The sequence below is a fragment of the Coturnix japonica genome, chromosome 13, assembly GCF_001577835.2.
Source record: "Coturnix japonica isolate 7356 chromosome 13, Coturnix japonica 2.1, whole genome shotgun sequence".
Classification (NCBI taxonomy): domain Eukaryota; kingdom Metazoa; phylum Chordata; class Aves; order Galliformes; family Phasianidae; genus Coturnix; species Coturnix japonica.
The window spans coordinates 15,472,300-15,485,328 of NC_029528.1; the positions used below are offsets into that span (position 1 = coordinate 15,472,300).

The 13,029-nt window shown below is 53.4% G+C and overlaps 1 protein-coding gene across 1 annotated transcript; it reads right to left on the reverse strand.

Moving 5' to 3' along the window:
- Positions 1 to 7,531: 7,531 nt before the first annotated feature.
- Positions 7,532 to 13,017, reverse strand: LOC107320491 (translation initiation factor IF-2-like). Its single transcript, XM_015876411.2, has 2 exons — positions 8,597 to 13,017; positions 7,532 to 8,185 (listed from the first exon to the last, which is right to left on the reverse strand). Exon 1 carries the CDS (start codon positions 12,738 to 12,740, stop codon positions 11,151 to 11,153), a length of 1,590 nt encoding a protein of 529 aa, XP_015731897.1. The 5' UTR covers positions 12,741 to 13,017; the 3' UTR covers positions 7,532 to 8,185; positions 8,597 to 11,150.
- Between the last annotated feature and the right edge of the window lie 12 nt (positions 13,018 to 13,029).

Below are 13,029 nucleotides of genomic sequence, written 5' to 3' on the forward strand. Positions count from 1 at the left end.
TTCTTTCTGCTTTTGACACACATCTCTGTGGAAATGCCCCATAGTGTAATGCTTTGTCCAGATAGCACAGCCCCTGCCTGTGGGAGAAGGAAATATCAGATGCAATTGTTTGAACCAGACCCCGCTCTGTCCCACACCTCATGGAAGAGATGGTTGAATGCCCAGGCATTTGAGCCCCATCTCTTTCCTCTTCACTGGCTGAAATCCCAATGGGACCACAGTGGTTCTGCAGCTGAAGGAAATTCAGCACAAGAGACCTGTGAGGCCTATGGGGAAGTTTTTAAAAGTGAGTTTTTTCTGCATTTTGGAGTCTGGAACACATGACTTCATAAAAAGGCACCACACGTGCATCCTTCCAGCTGTATCTTTCCTGGCTGTTGTGTCAACAGAGATGTTTGCCATTCTCTTATCATTTGAGAAACAATTTAGGATTAAATTCTTTCCTCGCTTCTTCTGTAAAATCATGCTCTTCTATACATCCTCGGGCATTCTGCCTTACAAAGTGAAAGGCAAGGCCCTGGCTGAAGGCACCAACCTAATCTCAACTGTGGTTCTAACAGGATGAAGCCTAAATAATCCATCCCTGTTCTTCTCAGTCTGCACCACCAGCTCTCACATCCCGGTGGCCTCTTCTGCTCCTCATTTTGTCTCAAAGGCAGATTTCTCCAGCTTCATCACCACGGTTCTCAGCCATCATCATCTCTGCTTAGTCTTAAGGCAAGCACATTTTTTTCAGATTTTCACTCTGCTAATGGTCAAAATTGTGACATACATAAAAATACTTCCCAGCTGCCTCTCGCTACTGCAAAATCTGGTGCCTCTTTCACTAAAGAGGTTCAGTGTCTGTCATCAGCCAGTGCCCAGACCTTTCTACTCCATCTCAGTGCAGCTGCTCTTGAAAGTTTGTGTCTCTGACTCATTCAGTCCCCTTCTCTTCTGGGTTTTTTTCCTTCATCTTTCATATTTTCCCTTTGTCAGACAGAAAAGTCAGTTTGTTCTGCATCCAGGCACAAACTGGGATCCCCCATGAAGAGCCGTTATTTCAGAACACAACTATTTCATCCCCTAGTTTCTTTAATTTCATCAAAACCCATCTGTCCCCTACCTCACTGCTGCAAAACTCCCATCGTGTTTGCTACCCTAAAAGAAAGAGGGGGCATCCAGTCTCAGCCCAGGTTCCACCCCTCCTGGAGCATCCCAAACCCTGCTATTTCCTGGGGATGTCTGCAGAGCAAAGCACTGCCCTGGGCTCTGTCTCCCTCTGCACAAAGAGCTTCTGGCACAAAGATCCCATCTCAGTGACAAATGCCGCAGAACACAGTGTCCCGAGGGCAAAATCATCCCTGTCTCAGGCAGCTCTTCTGCCAGATGTTGACCCCAGCAGCACAGGCAGGTGAGTTGCAAATCCTCAGCATCTTAGGTATTAACTGAAATTAACTGTTAACTGTTCCAGCAGGTTCAGCATGGGGAAATCCTTTAGAAGACAGGGGGCTTTTGGTGGAATGGGGAACAGACACTGGAAGACTTTCCCACCCCACGTCCCTCTATGTGAGCTGGTGTCAGACAGCACAGGGTTGTGCTCAGCTCTTCCCTGCTTCAGGCAAGCCTCAGAAGCATGCGTGCATTGCAGGCATGTCCCTCCATCCCCAGCCTCCCCCAGCACAAGGTCTGTCAAGGTTCCTGTATGGACTCTATAGCTCTGATGGCATGAAGGCAGCAGGTTCTGGAAACACTCACCCACACCCCAGCCCCTTAAGGGGACAGCTTTCCTTCCCTGTGGGGCATTTCTTCCCTATGACAGTCAGGTGTTTTACAAAGGCTTGGAAACATGCCCAAACACCAAGTCCATTGGTGTCCATTTTTTTCCCACCTCAAGCTCTCCTTTGCAAGAATTTGGCCTATTCATCCTGGGGCAGTGATGAAATCCATGCTGGAAAGACTTCTCTTTAGGCACATAGTTAGCAATCAAAGGGAGAAAGACCCTACAAAAGTGAAGAGCTAGCCAGTTTCTTGCACGTGATAGAAAAGCTATCAGGGTTACGTCCAGCCCTTTTATGGCATATTAACCTAGGAACAAAGAAGAAAAAAAGCCACACATCTTTCAAGGAAATGTGTAAATGTGTTCCTCTTTTATCTGCTCTCCTCCCCAGGAAAGTCATTCTCTCCTTGTCCACCCACACAAACAGAAATGATGAATGGAAATAAAATATAAAGTTTAGCCATTCTTTTTAATCCTAGACTTCCAGATCAGATTATTTGGTCCCTGCGTTGGTACCCAAATTTTGCACGCCAGTCATTCAGATCATTGTCCTTGCGGCCTTAGCTCACAGTGCCTTTCAAATGCCTTTGTGTGTTAGATGCATACATCTGTACACAAGCAGCAGCCCAGCCTTGAAGGGTTTCACACTCCTCAGGGCAGAGGGGAGACTGCCACAGAAAAGCCACAGCCAGAGCAATTCTCCCCACACTGGGGTGCATTTTTCTGGCTGCTTCTGCAGCCTCCATCCTCCAGACCATCAGCCACAAGGCAAAGTGCAAGAGCCCGCTCCATCCCAGAGACTCCCCAGCACTGGATCTCTCTACAGCTGCCCTGACTGTGCTCACTTTCCTTTTCTCTGCAGACCCTCCTTATACTCACCTCTGTATTAAACAACTGTTGCAGTTAGGTCAGTGCATCAGGTATGTCTGTGCAACTCTGAGTTCCCAAGGCCTGTGGCAAACCAAGCTGTGTCATGGCTCCTTTGGCCTGGGAGTCCTAATCGGTAAGAGAAGGTCAAGCCATTGTCTGTCTTTAGTTCCAGAAGCTTTTAGAAAATCCATCATCAAAACTGAACTGAAGAATTGAAATTAACCCTTCTTAAAGTCCATACCAGTCATGTGTTCCTACGTGCATCTCCTGGCCTCATCAGCCTGTATCTGAGAGAAACACAAGGAATTATTATGAACAATTAAAAGAAAAATCTCCAAATCAACACTAAAAATGAGTTATGTTTAAAGTATGGTCGTGAGGTGATGCTGCCGAGCTGGAAACCGAGGCCTCCACTTGAAGGCTGGTGAAAGCATTTGCATTCAAGCAAGAGCTTTCTGCACTGCAAAATGCGTATGTCAGAGATGTGACCCAGGGAGCTCAGAGCCTCCGGCTGAGAGCAGAGAGCTGTGAGCAGGCTCAGGAAATGATCCCTCCTCCCACTTTTACCTGTTCCATGTATTTCAGTGTAAAAATACACTGAATGCTATTTACCTTGTTACATGTAGGGGAAATACAGAGAAGGACTTGAGGTGCCAGCAGAATGAGAGAGACAGAAAATTATCCTGTCTGACTGTGCCTCCAGTTCCCTGTTTACATGTTGCCTGCCACTGTTTAAGAGAACCTCTTTGGATGACTTCTGAGGTTCAGGAGGCCACTTCTACAACAAGAAGTGAGTGCTGACAGGCACCCCATGGCTGGAGAACACCCTCAATATTGCAGAACTAGCATCGTTTAATGTATTCAAATAACTAGGGAGGCAAAGCCAGGAGCTGTGGCAGCATCTCAGCCCTGCACTGGGAGGTACAGAGGCCTTACGGCGAGATTAAATATAGGTCTCACAAACCAGAACAACAGTGTTTTTACTGAGAAGATAATCAAGCCCTGGAGGAAATTACATGATGTAAAGCTCAGATTTAAAATAAACGTGAAATGAGTTGGTGGATTTGGGACCAGTTCCTTATGGAAAAGTTTTCACATCAGAAAAAATCACTGATGATGCTGGCTTTTTAATTAGCAGTGTTGGAATAAAGCCAGGAGGACCAAAGGGGTGGTGGAGCCTCAGTCCTCATCTTACCCTTTGCAAGGAGGGCTGGGGGCAATGAAAGGCCAGGATTAGGAGAGGGCTGGGCTGTGCACGTGCTGCATGTAAGGAGCAGGAGGCGCTGGAGATGGGACCTGGCTGTTCCCATTGTGACTCCCCATAGACACACATTTTCCTAGAAAGATCCTGTATCTCTGAGAACAAGAGGCAGTGAGTGCGGAATCAAAACCAGAAAACCACAGGCCAAGCAGGGACAAAGGCTGTGAGCACACACAGGGAGCAGCCTGTGCAGCATTTGGCTGATGCCAAGTCAAGGAGATGGATGTGGGATGACGGCCCTGTCCCGAGGCAGCTGTTGCAAACATTTGCCCTGGCTGTTGCCCTTGCGTGACTCTCTTTTAGTCTCTTTGTCACTAAGGATCACCCTGGGGTTTTTAGTGGGTGACTCCAAATGGTCCCACATTCCTTGGTCCCTATGAACTGCTGGCTCCCCAGTCCCACCTCCTCCCTGCAGGACAGGTTTCAGTGGAGCCTGTCACAGGGTCACAGCGCAGCCGCTGTCCTCACTCCTGCAGCCAGTTCAGAGGATACCAATTAAACAAATAAAGACGGAGTTTTTTTCCTTCTCCTCCATCTTTCTTTTCTTTCTTCATATCAAATTGTAACACAATACTTTGTGGTTTAACTGTGTTCTTATGTCTCCTTTTCCCAGTGAGTTAATGCAAATAATTTAATGCCAAGTCGGATCTATGCTGAGCTTGACAGCAAAACACAAGGCTCAAGAGCTGCGTGTGCTCCCGCTTCCCTTGAGAGCAATGGGTGGAATCAGGCTCCTGAGCCCCTCCAAGCATGCGAGCCTCCTTTCGATTCTCATCTCCCTCCCCTTCTTGCCAAGCCTGTTCAAGAGCAGTGGGAGGTTACACACAGTGTAAGGCAGCTCATCTGCTGCATCTCACTCGTGTGATCCTCAGGCACACACATGCGCACACAGCACCCTCTGTCCACAGGCATCCACGGCTGCAGCATATCCGTGCTGTGATCATCACGGGTCTTTCCCGGTCTGCAGCTCCTCCTCGTGCACCTCCCGGCTGGCGCTGAGGACACAGGCAGCAGCACACGCGTCTGTGCTGAGATTAACCCTGCTGAGCCAGGGACAAGGATTTCTATTTCCTCATCCAAAATCCATCACCTGGAAAGGCTGCCAGCCCAGTTCTGCAAAATAAAGGCTTCAGTGGGAATCTCTGCTCATTACAGAAGCAGCGGGTAACAGACCTCACCCCAGCTTACCTGAGCTGCCATCAGTGCTCGCTCTGTCCCATAATGAAACGGCAGCTCGGCACAGCTGGGTTGGGCAGCCAGAAACCAAACCCGGGAGGTGGTACATCCCTGGGAGAGACCACGGCCGTGCTCCCACCCGCGGGGGGACCGCACACACCGCACACAGCGCACACAGTGCACACACAGCACACACACATACACACGCACACACACACAGCACACACCGCACACACACACACCGCACACACCGCACACACACACACCGCACACACCGCACACACACACCGCACACACACACGCACACACGCACACACACACACACGCACACACACGCACACACACACGCACACACACACGCACACACACACACACACACCGCACACACCGCACACTCCGCAGCCGCCCGGCGGTGCGTGGAGCGGCGGCCCCTCCGGGCGCGGGCTCCTCGTCTCCGGTCACCGCGGTGGCCGCGCCCCGCCCGCCGTTCCCGCACCGCTCGGGGCGCATCACCCGGCGCCGTTCCCGGCCCGAGGCCTCCGCGGCGGCCTCACAGCGCCCGCCCGTCACCGCCAGGTGGCAGCAGCGGCCGCGCCGAGCCCCGAACCGGCCGCAGGCCCGGCCGCTCTGACAGGGCGCCCCGCTGTCGGTGGGAGCCGAGCGGGCAGGTGGAGCTGCTGACCCAAAGAGAGGATAAAGGGGGAGAAGTTCCCACCGTGCAAAGCAGACCCGGTCCCCAATAGGTGCCTTGTACACGGCAGGGCCGCGCTGACACCCCTCCCCTGCCCGCTCCCTGCCGGGCTCAGCACAAGCCGGACTCGCTGCGCCGGAGCAATGACGGAACCTCCCCCATTCCGTAAAGCCTCTTAATTTCTGACACAAAACGGGCATTTCCGACACCGCAGCCCCTGACTTGCCCCATTCAGACCTTGCAGGGTCAGAGCGCTGCATCTTCCTGCCCTCGCAGCACAGGATTTGCAGAGCAGCTGTAAAGCACTGAATTGAATGTAGCTGCTGCGAGGATGTTTTGTGTGTGCCGCACGCTTACACTGGACTGTATCTCATCACACCAGGACTGGCCTGAGATTCCATTTTAGCCAGTTCCTAAAACATCCCAGCAGCCAGTGTACCCAGCTGTAAACAAAAAGAACAGCACGGCTTCACAAAGGGCAGGACCAACCTAATGACCTTACACGATGCCATAACTGCATCAGCAGACAAGGGAAGAGCCACTGATGTCATATTCAGAACAGCCTTTGGCGCTGTCCCTCCCTCTCCATATTGGAAAGGTATGGATTTGATGGGTGGACTGATCGATGGATGAAGCACAGGTTGTGAAAGGCACAGGTTGTGGTACAGCCAGAGAGGGGTGACCAATGGCCCCATGTCTGGTTGGAGATCAGGGATGAGTTGGTGGCTCTCGGGGGTCAGCGCTGGGACCGATAGTCTTTAATATCTTCATCAGTGACACCGAGTGGGACTGAGTGCACCCTGAGTGGTCTGCAGGTGATACAGAGCTGTGAGGGGCAGCACACACACCAATGGACGGGCTGCCATTCAGAGAGACCCAGACTGAGAGGTGGGCCCAGGAGAACCTCCTGAGGTTCAACAAAGCCAAGCACAGTCTGGCACCTTGGCTGTGGCAGCCGCCACATCAGGAGTCTCAGAACATTTACATGTTTTTTGCCACAGCTTATTGTGGAGACAAGTAAAGGAATGCCCGTGACACTGCCTCTGTAGCTTATGGCCTGAGAGATTCTAAATGTTACATCTCTTTGGGGAAATCCCAAAATTGAGGCAACATCCTCAAGTTTTTAGCCTCTGCTGTGCCATGGTGAGTGGACATCACAGGTTTCCAAACCCAAACCAGGTCTCAGAGTGACCTGCCAGCTCCCAGGATCACAGCAACGCTGCAGGAGGATATCCCAAAAATGGATTTGAAAGAGGCAAAGGCAAGCATTACATAATTAATAAATAAAAGGAACTATGTTAAAAAATTGAAGGGACTGTCATTTTCCTCCTACAATGCAGTGTAACTTCATGCATCCCATGGGAAATAACTTGCTTACAGGGAAAGGAGGACTTTTCTGTGCCCGTGTTGGCATACAGAACTGCTGCACTCAGCACAGGAGCTTCTTTGTCACCCCAGGGATTACATGCATCAAGCCCTTGTGAATCACAAGCGATCTTGCAACCCTTGGACAACCCCCCCTTGTCATGGCCCCTTTTCTTCTTGGTAAAGCCTCAATTAAGAAGCCAAGTTGGCTCCTTCTGCAGGTCCAGAAGTAGCCTGTAAATGGTGGCATTGCATCTACCTCCCAGCAGTGGCAGTCACCCACCACACTTGTAGGAGGACTGCAAAACTGAATGCTGACCTATATTTCCATCTGTCAGCAAGGCTGGTGAGTACTACACGCTCTTCTCTGGAAGCTGTAGTTTCAACCCAGAAAAGGCAACCCAGAGCATCCTCCAAAAAGGCTTTATTTACCACCACGTCCAGTTGCTGCAAACAGCCAATAACGAGATATCTTCATTGGTTACATTAATAGTTCAGAAGTCATGAGCTATAAATTCTTTTGTGCCAAAGCTCCCATGCTCTTCAAGCTGCCTGACAGGCAGAGGAGCAACTGCTCAAAGAGGTTCATTTACAATCATGCTTCATGGTAAAAATGAAGCAAACCTGCTGGCACCGCCAGGTATCAGTCTGCTCCATCGAGAAAAAAACAAGTAAGCTGGATGTTGTGATGCGTGCTCTAAGGTAAAGTGGGATAAATGTAGTTCTAGTTTTTGGGGGTAGGTTTGCTACTATTGGCCAAGGGCACAATCAAGCTTTGGGGGTGCAAAACATTTGCTAACAATGATAGGTGACAGTGGGCCTTCCCTCATACCTGAGGAGGTGTGGTGCAGCAAGCCTTGGTTTTATAAACTTTTGTCAGTGAAAACGAGCAAGACTGGGATCTGATGTCTATTTGTCATTGGTTTTCAACAGAAGAGCATCCATCACTTTGGTCTCCATTAGTACCTTATCTGGGGAGCTGGAGAATCATGCTTCCCCCTGATTCCATTGGAGCTGAGGACCAGCATCACTGCAGGTGATAGTGCCACAGAGTCCTCCACACCTGGAAAGGGAAAGGCACCATTTGCTGGAAGCCAGTTTTCAGAGAAAAGGGCAACAGGGAGACGTACAGGCCAGCTGGGAGGAGAGAAAGCATGCTGCATAATTGGAACAAGGCACTGTGAAAACAGTCCCAAGCTTAATTCACTCGGATGGGACTTCATGTAGTGCTTTAAAGAATTGGTACTTTATCTGTGCAGACAGAAGAAACAAGAACTTGTTTTGCCATTGTTCAGCCACTGATTCACTGTTTTGTTTTGTTTTTCCTTAATTTTTTGAAAAGTGAGGGGTATCACAGGCACTGCTGTTGGATGGGAAGCAATTGGAACATCCTCTTGCCCTGCAGCAGGTGCCCACGTGGCCCCGCTCCACTCGTGGGGCTGCCCTCAGCCCCCCCCACACACACAGTGCTCACCCAAACCAGCATCAGAAGATCCGCGGCGCCTTTCCCGAGAGAAGCAGTTACAACTGGAGGGCTGTAGTGAGACGTGGCCAAAGCTTTTCCATTGTTATTTTACAGTTGCTTGATGTTCTGAAAGATATTTAGAAAAATGACTTCAGCTGTCCTGTGCCAAACTGGGTGAGGGTGAAAAAAAGGGATTTGGCAGACGTGTTATTCATTCAGTGCGTAGTTTGGATGATGTCCAGTGACTAACACGGGAGTTTTAACTGATCTGGGAGACTCAAAACCATTCACAAATCATTTGATTTGGGGTCACTGTGATTTTCTTTTTATAAATAATTTTCATTGAGAAGTACTTTTTAAAATTAAGATCGACAGATTTAATAGCAACTCTATTGTATGCACAGCTCATCATTCCCATCTTCCTAAATGGTTCACAGATGTGGCGTGCTGGTTTCTTGGTCATTGCACACGACGGGGCTTGTTCACTGGGCGAGGAAGGGTCGCAGCACACAAGCTGCACTGAGCAGCAATCCAAAGGCATGTGCTGAGGAGGATCCGTGCAGACAGCAGAGGAAGCTTTTGCTGTTCTGTTGCACACTTCGGATCCTCTGAGGCTTTGCACAACTTCCGACAACCCCACACTGCTGTGATTGCTTTCTGCCTGCCCCAGCTCCAAGCCTGTAGCAGATGCTTTGTTAATGGCTCTCTTGCTGCAAGCTTCAGCATGGCTCAGGGAGTACTTGTGTTCTGCATAAAGCAGAACATGCTGCCTCTTCCATGGTGGGAGTGCTGGGCAAGGACTGGACCCAGGAAGAGACCTGACACTGCAGCATGAGCAAAAAGCTTTGTTCAGTGTCACACCAAAATTGAATCACTTCCTAATCGAATGGATACCTCAACTGGGCTGAACAGAGCTGGAGAGACTGCGGGAGAATTCGGACAGCGATGGGAAGAAGAGTGGCCCTGCCACTCGAACGTGTGTTTCTTGGCAACATCCTCCATGTGTGACAGGCTTTTCTTTGACTTGCACAGTAACCGTCTCATCTCAGCCACTTTTGTTACTAATCTTATCTGTGGTTTGAATGGCTCTTAGATTCCCTCCTGCGATTATAAATGTTCGTGCAAGTTCTCAGAATCAGCAGAGTTGTTGTTTTGTGGCTGGATAACAGGCTTGGACTCCAAACTTGGAGATGCTCACTGTCTGCATCAGATATGTTCTTAAAAGCCCCCTGAACTGGATTCTGAAACAAAAGGTCCATTGATCTTAAATCTTGAGTCACAGTGGTGACACTGAGAAAACCCTCTCCCCCATCCTTCAGGGGAACCCAAACTGGTGTAATGAGGGATGGCCACAACAGGTACAGAAAGGTGGAATTGTTCCAGTGGGAGGAAACCTCCAAATGTTTGTCCTATTTAGACTAATAAAACAGAGACTGAAGGGGATATAATTGCTACAGAGCAATTATACAGAGGCAGAATGGGGAAAAACATGAGAAAAAAGATAAAAGTTGCACAAGAATCAGTAACTTTGAAGTAGCCATTGGTGTATTCAAGCTAGGGATTAAAAGACATCGGAGAAAGATATAGGAGCTTTGGGGCAGGAAGGTCTGGAGTGGTTCTCAGCAGAATGGAGAAAAGCCTGAAGTGGAGCTTGCTAAACATATGGGACATGTTGGTGTGACTGAAGCAGTGAGGTACAGCATCACCCTGCCCACCCTTTGGCCATCACTGCCCTCATAAGGCACAAAGAGAGCCACCAGAGTGCTCTGAGAGCTGCTGTGACCTGCAACACAGCGACGATGGGCACAGAGGGTACCCAGCAACATCCCACCAAAGGGGAAATAATGTCAGGCCATATTCTCGGGGCTCGGAGGATCCACTGAGTGTATTCACTCTGGGCATAACAAAGCTGACCCGTGTGTGAGAGCACCAGACTCAGCTGCTGGCCCTCCTTGGGCAGCATCATTAAAATGAACATCTCTCACCCAAGGGTGGCCACCTGCTCCCTAGCGGACAAGTTTCACCAAAGGAGTGCCATCTCCAGTGGGATATTTACCAGCTTTCCAGCACGACTAAGGCAGCGGTTCAGACACCATTAGGACTCCTGCTGGCATTAGGCCTCGGGTAAGGCTGTTCAACACTGTTCCTTTTCGGGACAAACGAGCAAAGCGGAACAAAGACCTGCCCCGTTGCAGCAGGACGGTTCTCGCTGTCCCTCGGCGGTGTGGGAGATGGCACCCATCGCCGAGGCAGCCCCATGCACACAGGCTCCTCCTGCGAGACCGCAGCCCTCTGACAGCCGGTACCGGGGGATGCTCACGGCCCGGCCGCAGCCGCCCCTCGGTTCGGCCCCGCCTCGCCCCTCTGCTCTCCTCCCGTCTCCTCCTGCCTGCTTTGTTCCGCAGTGGAGCCGAGCGACCGTGCGGGGCCGGGCGGGCGGTAGTTCCGCGGTTCCGGTGCCGCCGGGACGGAGACACAACAGTCCTCGGCCCGGCCGCACTCCCCAGCGGCGTGGCGGCCCCTCGCGGCTCAGGTCTCCGCCCGGCCGCTCAGCCCCACCGGGTCAGTGCCCGGTGCCGTGCATTGACCCACACCGACGGCCCTCACTGTCTCCGACCGGCTGCCGGCTCGCTGCCGAGACCCTGGGGATTCCAATGCGCCCCCAACCCTGGATTTCCCTGCGCAGTCTGGCGGAGCTTCCTGGCCCTACCGGCAGCCCCGGGCCCGACGGCGGAACGGCACCGGGTCCTTTCACGGGGCGGATTGCTCCGTGTCCCTGTCTTCGGGAGCCGCCCCGTCGGGCCGGACTCCGCCAGTAGCCGCCGCTGAGCAGCAGAACGGGAGAGGAGCCCCGGCACGCGCTTGGTCTTAAACCGCCTCGCTGTCTGATGGCCACGGGGCCGACGGGGCGGGGCGGGGGAGCCACGGTACCGAGGTACCGGTCCGGCGCGACACGGCCGTCCTGAGCGGGTCCAGAGCCAAGATTTTGTTTTCCGCATTTCCCCGCCCGCCGGAGGCCCTTCCCGGCCGTCCCGGAGCCCCCCGGTCCCGGAGCGCCGACCCCGTCCCGTCCGGTGTTCAGCCCCCACCCGATCCCGGGACTCGGTGCGGCCCCGCGACCCGCAGCGGTTCTGCCCCGTCGGGTTCCGGCAGCGCCGCCGTGGGGGGAAAGGAGCCCCGGGAGCGTTCGTGGCGAGACAGATTTCCACGGCAAGACGCGAAGCGCTCCGCCCGCAGCGGGACTCGGCTCCCCGGTGAGCCCCGCTCCGTGGGCCGGGAGCCCGGAGAACGGCCGTCCCGTTCCGCTCGGGGTGACCGAGGGACGCTCTCCGCGTCTCAGCCGCGGCGAGGGGCGGCCGCCCGGTTCCCTCCAGCCGGGCTCGTCCTTTCGATGGTTTCCGAACAAAGGCTCCTCGCAGCCGCCCGGATCGAACCGCGATTCTTCACGATAAAGAATCACACGGCGGCACCGGGCCGGCAGCGGGGCCCGACTGCGGACGTGCGCCAGGCCACGGCCGTGCCCGCCCGCTCCGCCGCCCGTTGGGGCCGGGGCCGCTGCCGTCGCGCGTCCCCTTTGGCGGCGTCGCACTGAGACGGGTGGGCCCGAGGGGTCGGAACCGCGTGTCCCGCTCCAGCCGCCCCCGACGGGACGATAGAGGGAACTTGAGGGAACCGGGGCTGGTGGGAGGGACCCGGGTCGGAAGCGGGGAGAGGTTCGTCCGGAGGGCGGCGCGGTACCGTATAGTGCGGTATGGTACGGTATAGTACGGTATAGTACGGTATAGTACGGTATGGTACGGTATAGTACGGTATGGTACGGTATAGTACGGTATAGTACGGTATAGTACGGTATGGTACGGTATAGAACTGTATAGTACGGTATAGCACTGTATAGCACGGTATAGCACGGCATAGCACGGTACGGTACGGTATAGCACGGTACGGTACGGTACGGTATAGCACGGTACGGTACGGTATAGCACGGTATAGCACGGTACGGTACGGTATAGCACGTTATAGTACCGTATAGCACGGTATAGCACGGTACGGTACGGTATAGCACGGTATAGCACGGTATAGCACGGCGCGGCACAGCGTCACTCCGCACGGCACCGCACGGCATAGCACCTCGTATCACGGCACAGCCCTCCATAGCACTCTATAGCCCTCCATAGCGCTTGGTATCACGGCACAGCGCGGCCCCGCCCGCCCGTCCCGCTCGGTGCCGTCCGCTCCCGCTCGGTTCCGTGTCGCGGTTCGGCCGCCGGTCGGCGCGGCGCTGCTTCCCGCTCTCGGTTCGGCCGGCTCTGGGGGCCGCTCTCTGCCGCCTCCCGCGCCCTCTCCTCGCTCCCGCAGATCTCGCGAGAGCGGCCGGCTGGTGGCCGCGGGGGCTGTTGCAGCGGCGGCGGAGCGGCGGGCGGAGCGGCGGCGGCGCGGGCGGC

Excerpts from the sequence above, each read along its gene's own strand:
- LOC107320491 (XM_015876411.2), bottom strand. The coding sequence starts at position 12,740 with ATGGAGGGCTGTGCCGTGATACGAGGTGCTATGCCGTGCGGTGCCGTG.